This window comes from Crocuta crocuta, unplaced genomic scaffold (genome assembly GCF_008692635.1).
Source record: "Crocuta crocuta isolate KB4526 unplaced genomic scaffold, BGI_CrCroc_1.0 scaffold45, whole genome shotgun sequence".
NCBI lineage: Eukaryota > Metazoa > Chordata > Mammalia > Carnivora > Hyaenidae > Crocuta > Crocuta crocuta.
In genome coordinates, this window is record NW_027530544.1 from 4322085 (window position 1) to 4332466 (window position 10382).

General features: G+C 35.8%; 1 protein-coding gene across 1 annotated transcript in view; it reads right to left on the reverse strand.

The window, feature by feature from the left end:
* Positions 1 to 4685: 4685 nt before the first annotated feature.
* LOC144234389 (DISP complex protein LRCH3-like) overlaps positions 4686 to 10382 on the reverse strand; it is a 76325-nt gene continuing 70628 nt past the window's right edge. The window contains exons 10-11 of the mRNA XM_077767722.1: positions 5348 to 5441; positions 4686 to 4771 (exon numbers count right to left, since the gene is read on the reverse strand). Of these exons, the coding sequence (XP_077623848.1) occupies positions 4715 to 4771; positions 5348 to 5441 (151 nt within the window). The 3' untranslated portion in view covers positions 4686 to 4714. The remainder of the gene's footprint in view (positions 4772 to 5347; positions 5442 to 10382) is intronic.

Below are 10382 nucleotides of genomic sequence, written 5' to 3' on the forward strand. Positions count from 1 at the left end.
CTATCCATAAAATTATCAAAGAGAAAAACCACAATGAAAGAAAAGATTCCCTTTAAGATTACAATGTGCATTATTAATTTTATTATTTTTTTGCAAAGCAGTTGCCCTTCACCCTAACAAGAATGCTCATGACCTGAATCATATGTAGTTTCATTAGTCACTTGGTACACTGCTACTACTGGGCTGTAGGACTTTGATTTATATAATATTATCCAACTTTACATATAAGAGTGTCTTCTGAACACCAACAAAAAATACTGTGTTCAGAAGTCTTCAGACAGGAAGACTGAAGGATTTTTTTTTTAAAGAATGATAATATCACCCCACAGCATACCCACTTGAGTGATTATTCTCTATTTCTAAAAGGCTAAATACATCATTCTCTAAAAAGGCCCCAAGTGTTTCTCAAATAACCCCTGCTCCGAGCCTGGGACCAACTCCAGACATTAACATCACACACACTGAAGTGGAGCCATTCCATTATGCTGACTAGATACACTGAAGAATGCAATCTCCACTGAGACCCTTGGGGGATTGGCAGAGATTCCACAGTGGGCTGAATGCTTATTTGTTTTCTAGGGCAACTCAGTGCTCCACTAAAAGAGACACCCAAGAATGATAATGGCAAACAATTTATATTCTGTGTGACTTGGCATAAAAGCTCCGATATAATTAAGTACATTATAAAAATTCTATCGTTAAGTTTGTATGTGCTCCAAAGTCAGCAGTTTGGTTTGATTCTTAATTACTGATCAAACTACAATTTACTAGTTTGTAACAGTAAAAAAGCAGTAAGAACAACAATGAAAAGCATTACATTCCTTTGCACTTTCTTCAGAGGGATAGGATACTCTTAGGACTTCTCGTTTAGTCTTCAAAATTCTGAAATCTGTCTTTTTTATTTGAAAAATAAAGCTAAACCCTACTTCAGACTATTGTCTGATTTTTTACAATAAATCTGAAAAATTTAATCCTGAAATTAGAACTGAACATTATAAAATAATACTTAGGCCTAAACCAACAAATCACTAATACGACTGAGATTTATGCCATCATGAACTGTTTTACTAGGGGACAGCAACAGATTTTGGCTGAAGTGTGTGTAGTACCTCATGAGAGATTCGCCGTTGTTCAATATATGCCATAAACTGGGAACTGAGGCTGTCTGAGTCCAGGCCCTTGGGCTGTCTCATCTCATCATCTTCCTCCTCTGCAGCACAGCTGTCGATGTAGTCAATCTGATCCAGATCATGTTCCACTGTCCACACCACACACACACAACAGGCAAATTCAACAGCCAATAAAGACATTCAGTTGTATTCTTTCCTGTTCCCTAACACTTTCTATTCTGAAAGTAGGAGGAATGAGAAGTGTAAATTATTTAAGCCTTTCTTTTTCAGTCCATAGCCACTCACAAAAAAAAGTTCCAGAAAAATCTTAGTCCTAATTCACTAAGGAATACAGTAATTGATAGTAATTATGGGACTACGGCCCTTTAATATTTTTTTCTTTGGTTAGCTCTTTACTGTTTTAAACAAAACAGCCTGAGTTTGTGAGACAAAGAGAAGAGTTTTTAAACATGAGAAGTTACATCTTCTTTTAGATTTTTTTCTCTCATGTTTTAGCTTTGGGGCTTTAATCATATCTCTTCGAGGAACTGGGAGGCAGAAAACCTAACAGAGTCAGGTCAAAAGGAAGGATAGGAAGAAAGTGGCCTTAGAGAAAAAGAAACAGATACTGACTACTGTTTCTCTTCCTGTAACTGTTGTCCACAATTACAACAATGGTTTTCTTATTTAAAAATTTATTTTCTAGAGCTCAGCAGCATAGACATTTTGTAGCAATTTGTAGCAGGAATCATCTGAGAATTTTTGCTTCTCAATGCTTTGGGGTGAGGAAAGGCATTTAAGTAAGATATAGCCCCATCATTATTCTAGTGTATTTGGGAGAGCTCCATTATTTTTAAGTTTAAAAAGTAACTTCATCTTAAAGATTTTATTTTTAAGTAATCTCTACACTCAATGTGGGGCTTGAACCCACAACCCTGAGATCAAGAGTTGCATGCTTCACTGACTGAGCCAGCCAGGCACCCGAAAAGATAACTACTTTTATAAACTAGTTAAAATGGCGCACTAGAAAAAAAATTTACTACTAAACTTTCTAAGGCTTCCCCAGAAACTAAACCCCAGCCATTACTGTATGATGTTCTATAGATTGCCTAAAAGATGTAGTTGCTGGGAATAATGAACTTGGAGAAGGCTATTTTTCTATTTTCAGGTTCAATTATTTCTAAATAATTCTATAAATGCAATTAATATGAAAATGAATTTTGAGTTATTAGACTTATAATAATAGGCAAAAGATGAAAAGGTTATATATTAAGTCTATACCCAAATTAGAAACCGGGTACATAAATGTATGTTTTTTCAATGTGCTACAATTTGTGTGACTAAATAAATGGTTCATTCATTATGACTACTACCCAAGAAAGCAACATCACTTTTTCATACTATCTAGACCAGTTCAGTCCAAGAGAAATAGAATGCAAGCCATAAAAGTGAACCCACATAAGTAATTAAAAATTATCTAGTAGCCACAGTAAAAAAAGATATTAATTTTAATAATATGTTTTACTTTGTCCAATATATCTAAAATATTACAGCATATAATCAATATAAGGTATTATCGATATTTCACATTCTTTTTTTTTTTTTTCATGCAAAGGCTTCATAATCCAATCTGTACTGGGTATTGTAGACTTACAGTACATCTCAATTTAGAAAGGCCTCATTTCAAATAACTACACGTGGCTAGTGGCTACCATACTGGACAGCACAGATCAAGAAAAAATTATTTCAAGTCTGAAATAAACTGAAGGGAAAGAGATCTCACGTGAAAGCAAGATTAAAAAGAAAACTACTAAAATGTGAATGGGATGGTAAGTAACAGAAGTAAAAAGGAATACAAAATGGTAAGGAAGAAAAAGAGAGTAAGCCACTTAACTGAAATCATCATTCAAGGATGAAAGCTCTTGGGAAACATACAGATGGCTAGCAGACACATGATAAGATACTGATCATCACTTATCATCAGGGAAATACAAATCAAAACTTCAATGAGATATCACCTCACACACTTGGCAGAATGGCTTAACTCAACAACACAAGAAACAACAGGTGTTGGTGAGAATGCCAAGAAAAAGGAACACTTGGGCACTCTTGGTGGGAATGCAAACTGGTGCAGCCACTCTGGAAAACAGTACGGAGGTTCCTCAAAAAGTTAGAAACAGAACTACTCTATGACCCAGCAATTGCACTACTGGGTATTTACCAGCACCCAGTTTATGTTTATAGCAGCATTATATTTTTGCTCCCCCTCTATGTTTATAGCAGCAGTATTTATAATAGCCAAGATATGGAAGCAGCCCAAGTGTCCACTGGCAGATGAATGGATAAAGAAGATGTGGTATATATACATGATGGAATATTATTCAGCCATAAAAAGAATGAAACCTTGCCACTTGCAATGACATGGATAGAGCTACAGAGTATAATGCTAAGCAAAATAAGCCAAAGACCAATATCCTATGATTTCACTCATATGTGGAATTTAAGAAGCAAAACAAAGGGAAGAGAGAGAGAGAAAGAGAGAGATATCAAGAAACAGACTCTTAATTATAGAGAACAAATTGATGGTTACCAGAGGGGGATGAGGTGATGAGCAGAGGATGATATATGGAAGTGTTGAATTACTACCTTGTACATCTAAAACTAATATAATACTGTATGTAACTAAGTGGAATTCAAATAAAAACTTTAAAAAAAAGATGAAGGCTCTTATCAAATGGATTTCTAGAAAACCAAAATAATATCCCCCTTATAGCTGGCCCTCAATATTTTAAACCTTAGGATTTGGGAATTCAAACTAAAGCAAGATTGAATAGAATGCTAAAATCAAGAATCTGCCTCAGAAGCCCAAAGAAAATAGTTCTGCCTGTTAATGAGTTATTTAAAAAATTACAAATTAAAAAAAATAATTCAAATTATAAATTTTTAAATACCAAAATAAAGACAACTTGGATTCAGATGCCCCTGAGGAACACAATTCCAGATGAATGCAAAGGTAAATGCTAAGAAGCACAACAAATTCCTAGAAGTGGTCAAATAATGACCACAGGGAGAATACACAATCAAAAGGAGTGGATGTGAAAAGGACCACTTAAAAAATCAAAGTGATTGCAAAGCTTTCGCTGCCACAGGGAATCATGCCTACCTCCACCATTTGTTACCACTAAACTGCTGCGATTCTCCTGGTACTGGCTTTCTCTTCGTAATCTTTGTTCTTTAGTAATTTCTGCTACTCGAAGTGGCAGATCTGAAAATTCATCTGTAGGCTTAAAAAAAAAATAGCACTAACATTTAACCACATTTCAAACTTTAAACAACATAGTATTTAAAGCATGGACATAATAGGAACTCACTAAAATTTATATTTAAGAAGAAACAGCAAAAAAGTACTGGAGTGGTGGTGGTGACGGTTTTTCAACAGTATGAATGTACTTATGACTGGTTAAAACGGTACATTGTATGTTATGTATATTTTACTACAATTAAAAAGAGATGAGAAGTTATACATGACTCTATAAATAAACATGAATTTAAAGTATCTACACAGGTATCTTCAGGGATACAGATATAGTTATGCACACACCCACTCACACATACACAAGCAATTTCAAATTACAAATGGGCTGTGGTCTGAAGTTAATTTGCTTTGGAAAGAAAGAAACAATGTTACAAATGCAAATGTGAGGTTATCAGTCTTGTTAACAAAAGCTTATTTCATCAATTAAGCCAATTTAGAACTAAGATAGTCTACCTTTTAATTTAAATAGGGAAAGCATAATAATAATTAAACTTAGGAGAAAAAAGATATAATCAGCTAAGAAAATAATTTATCTTGAGCATGTTAATAGTCTAAGGCTCCTGCCTCATTACCCATCAGCCTATAGTCCTATTTTCTCATCACCCAGCACCCCTTCTACTACCTCTGCTCAAGGTTACCCAGCCTGGCAAATTTTAGGCTTCAGTTGTAATTGGCTCAGTTCCCATTTGGCTTTCCAGGATTTTAAGCTATTTATACAAAACATATAAAACACTTGGTAAAAAGATGGCAAAGAAACAATACAATTTCTGGATGGTACCTCTCTGTGTGATTTTTTTCCTCTCTTGGCTTTTCTATATTTTGCATAATGAGAAATTGAATCTAATTAAGATACTTTCCATTTTCATCATTTTATTGCTTCTTAGTCAGGAGTTGGAACATGCAGAATAGAAAAAACACTTACTTCATTCCCTGACCATCTCTTATCACCACTGTCCACACTATTGAAACCTGAATCAAGAGCTCCATAAGGGCGACCTGAGTACATTTCTTCATGGCTGCAAAAAAAGAGAGTCTAGCTGTTACTGGGAAGTTTGAGGTTTTCAAATTAACATTTGAAATAAACTGAATGCAATTTTACTAAGAAACATTATCATGCAATTTAGTGATTTAACTTAGAACTAAATGGGCATTCTTTTAAAAGTTTTTTTAAATGTTTATTTATATTTGAGAGAGAAGGAGACAGAGAATGAACAGGAAAGAGGTAAAGAGCAAGGGAGGCACAGAATCTGAAGTGGGGTCCAGACCTCTGAGCTGTCAGCACAGAGCTCAAAGGGGAACTTGAACCCACAAACTGTGAGATCATGACCTGAGCCGAAACGGGCTCTCTACCAACTGAGCCACCCAGGCACTCCCAAATGGACATATGTTTAACTTTTAATATGAAAAATTCCAAATTAAAATAAATAGACTAGCATAATGTATACAAATATAATAGCACTTACCCCGTTTCAAAAATATCAACATGCTGCCATTCTTGTTTCATCTATGCTACTAACCCATTCACCATGCCTCCCTCAATTCTTAACAGTACTTTTTAAGGTAAAATTCATATACACTGAAATGCACATACCTTAAGCTATATACTTGACAAATGAATACATCTTTGTAATATACACCTCTCTCATGATAGAAGACACTTCTACTTTGCCAGATAATCCCCATACATCCCTTATCAGTCAATCCCCCTCACCACGGTACAGGGTGCTCCTAAGAGATAATCACTATTCTGGGTTTTTTTCACCTTAAATTAGTATGGAAGGCAGAATAACAGTCCCCAAAGATGTCCAACGCCTAATTTCTGGAACTATGAACTATGAATATGTGACTTTGCATGGCAAAGGGGAATTAAGGTTGAAGATAAAAATAAAATTGCTAATCAGCTAATCTTAAAATAGGGAGATTATTGTGAAGTATCTGAATGGGCTCAATGTAATCAAAAGGTCCTTAAAAGTAGAAGAGGGAAGCAGAAGAGGAGGTCAGTGTGATGCAATGCTGGCTTGAAGAGGACTCTTGGTCTAGAGTCAAGGACTGCAGACAGCCTTTCTCCAAAAGCTGAAAAGGCAAGGAAATGTATCTTACTCAGAGCCTACAAAGAACAAAGCTCTTTCAGCATTATGATTTTAGCCTAATGAGACCAAGATTTAGACCTCGAACCTACAACACTGTAAGATAACAAATTTGTGTTTAAAAATTGAAGTTTGCGGTAATTCATTATGGCAGCAATAAAAAAGGAATACAATTAGTTTTACTTATTCTGAAACTCATAAAAATGGAATCATAGGGGCGCCTGGGTGGCTTAGTCGGTTAAGCGTCCGACTTTCGCTTGGGTCATGATCTCGCGGTTCGTGGGTTCGAGCCCCGCGTCGGGCTCTGTGCTNGAATCATATGTAATTTTAAAAACCTGGCTTTTTTTGTGGCTCAGCATCATGTCAGTGAAATTCTTGATGGTTTTAACACTTTCAAATGGAATGGATAAATTGATATGTATAGGCTTAACTTTTTGAAAAAAAAAACTACCGATCTGTTTTTGAAAGGAGCTATATTATTTTGCATTCACTCAGCAACGTCTCTGAGTTCCCCCTGCCAACACTTGTGTGGTCAGTCTTTTAGCTATTTTGGTAGGTGAAAAGTGGTATCTCACTGTAGTTTTAATTTACATATGTCTGATGACTAATGATATTGTGTATCATTTTGTGTGTGTTGGCCATTCATTTGCCTTCTTTTTGTGATATGTCCATTCTTCTGCCTATTTCTAAGTACATCAGTAATCTCAAAAGTAGTTTGCTAAGAAGCCAGACACACAACACTACATAATACTTGATTTCATTTATATGAAACTCTAGGAAAGGCAAAACTATATTGACAGAAAGCAGAGCAGTAGTTGCCTGGGGTTGAGTCATCTACTATAATGGTTGATGGAACATGGTTGATGGAAATGCTATCTATCTTGAATGTGTTGGTAGTTTCATGACTACATCCATTTGCCAAAATTCACTGACCTGCACACTTAAAATGGACAGATGTTATTATTTGTAAATTATACCTCAATAAAGCAGTTAAATCTGCCAAATACTTTGGTCAAAGTACCTGTCCCATTTTTATAATTCGTAAGGAATGTATGAGAGCACTGGTTGCTTCACATCCTCAATAAACATTTGGTGTTGTCAGGTTTTTTTTTTTTTAAGTTTATTTAATTTGAAAGAGAGACAGAGAAAGGGACAGAGAGACAGGGAGAGAGAATCCCAAGCAACAGAGCCTGACGTGGGGCTTGACCTCACAACTGTGAGATCACCATCTGAGTGGAGATCGAGGGTTGGATGCTTAACGGACTGAGCTATTAAGGTGCTCCACTGTTGTCAGTTTCAATTTCGTCATTCTAGGTGCTGTGTAATGATGTCTTGTGCCTTAATTTACATTTCTATGATGATTAACGATGTTGAGCACTTTTTATGGGTGCTTAGTGGTGATTGGTATATCTTTCTTTGTTAAATATCTATTCAAGTCTTTGTCCAATTTTTTAAAGTTTATTTATTTTGAGAGAGAGAAAGAGAGAGAGAATATGGGAAGCGGCAGAGAAAGAGAGGGAGAGAGAAAATCCCAAGTAGGCTTTGCCCTGTCAGTGCGCAGCCCAATGCAGGGCTTGGTCTCAGGAACCATGAGGTCATGACCTGAGCCAAAATCAAGAGTCAGATGCTTAACCGACTAAGCTACCAAGGTGCCCCTACTGAACAGTATTTTAAAACATTATGTATTTTTTTTTTCAAGCAAAGGCTTTCAGATTTCTAGAAGAAAATGATAGGTTATTGCAAAGATTCTATTCATTTCTTTATGAAAAATTTCACAGTAATATTAAGCATATCTCAGTTGACCACTTGATAGATATAATGTATACTCATTTTATGTTCTTTATTTGCTACCTTTAGTTTCTCCACATACTCTCTCTTGCTCAGAGTTTAAACTGGTAAGATTAAAGTGAGACATACAGGTTTACCAACTCTCAGGTTGGCTTAGGATTTTCTTGGTTTTAGCACTGTGAGTCCTGTGTCCCAGGAAAACCTTCAGTCACAAGTAAACCAAGATACATGGATAAATATGGCCTTCAGGACGCCTAGCAGAGTTCTGCCAGCCAGGCTCCCGTGATGCCCTGTCAGAAAGCCTACTCTCCCTAATAAACCACCTAGCACTACATGGACTCAAATGTGGAAGTGCCCCTTCTGGAGGAGGAACATGAACTGTGAGTCAGTATAGTGCAGTGAGGGGCACAAAACATAACAAGTTTTCTAGTTGAACAGATCTGGATTGGCAACTTGGCACCACCATTTACTAGCTATGTGACTTTAATTAACTTACTTAACTTCTCTCAACTTCTGTTTCCTCATCAGTTAAAGGGGGAAAAAAAGATTAGCAGCACCTACTTCATCGATTTGTCATACTGAGAAAATACAAGCTAAGGATTTGCACAAATCCTATGGTAAAGCACTAAGTAAAAGTTATTATCTCTATGAAGAATGTAGCCTTTAAAGAGTATTTACTGTTATGTCAACTCACTACATCTGCTTCATTTGAGTTTAGTTCACCTAACATTTACTGAATGTGACACAGTGTGCTAGATGCTATGAATATTGAGTATGAATAAAGGACAATTATTGCTTTCACAACAAGCTCAGGCTTGTTGGAGAGAATTAATTCTATAACTGGGGCTACAGAAGCAGGACTTTTCTTAGTCCTTCTTACTGTTTACTTAGTCTTTCCTCACTGCCACATTACCATAAATAAATAAGTATGTTTAGTCTGTAATATAAAGCTGGTGAAAATCATCTCAGCAAAAAAGTATAGGTCACTATAGATCATCAGGGAAAACTACATGTGCCACTGTGTAAAACATAAAAGTTAATCATAACAGTGCAACTTGCTAAAAGAGTTGGAAACATTTACACTTAGAAATAAATAAAATATTTGTGACCTTTATAAAATGACTTAAGGAAGATTGTGTGTTGTTTTTATATTACACAAAGGTAGTCAGAAAGTTACATCTAAGGATTGAAAAGTACCCCAGCATCTAATCTGTACTGAATACTTGAAGAGCTATAGGATTAATAAAAATTCTCTTCAGCAAGACCAGACTCTTAGGACTAAACTAGTCCTAGAACACAGTAGACAGCTAGTAATTATAATGCCTAATATTTACATAGGACTTTATGGTCAGCCAAGCACTTTCAGAAACAGGCCATTTAATCCTCAGAACTACTGTTAAAGTATCAACAGGGTAAATAAAGATCATGTTAAAGTGGGGCGCCTGGGTGGCTTAGTCGGTTAAGCATCTGACTTTCGCTTAGGTCATGATCTCGTGGTTCATGGGTTCGAGCCCCACGTCGGGCTCTGTGCTGACAGCCAGCTCAGAGCCTGGAGCCTGTTTNAGATCATGTTAAAGAAACTGAAATCCAGAGGGGTTAAGTGAACTTCCCAGCAGTACAGGCCCCCAATAGTACAGGCATTCTGGCTCCATAACAGCATTTTGAATAAAATTACTGCCAACTACAATGCAATTTCACTGTTCTGTACCTCAGTAAAAAAGACATAAAGGTATAATTTCCCATTTACTGCTGTGTGAGAAATTAAAGGAAGTATTTTATTCACATGATATGAATATAAAATAATTTCTAGGACATTCTGAAACAATTACAAATATAGTAACATAACTCCAGAAAAATATGAAAAATACAGAATACAGATTAATCTAGTGAGGATAATGAAGGATTCTTATCAAGACTGGGAGATACTAGATCTATAATTACCAATCTTTTGGAAAGACATGAAATGATTATGCTATTTAGACTTTCCATTTAGGATACACTTCTCCAAGGATTTAATCCTTTTATCTCTTTGCAAATATACATGTCTCTTGCCAGTTTTTAAAATATATATATATTTTAAAT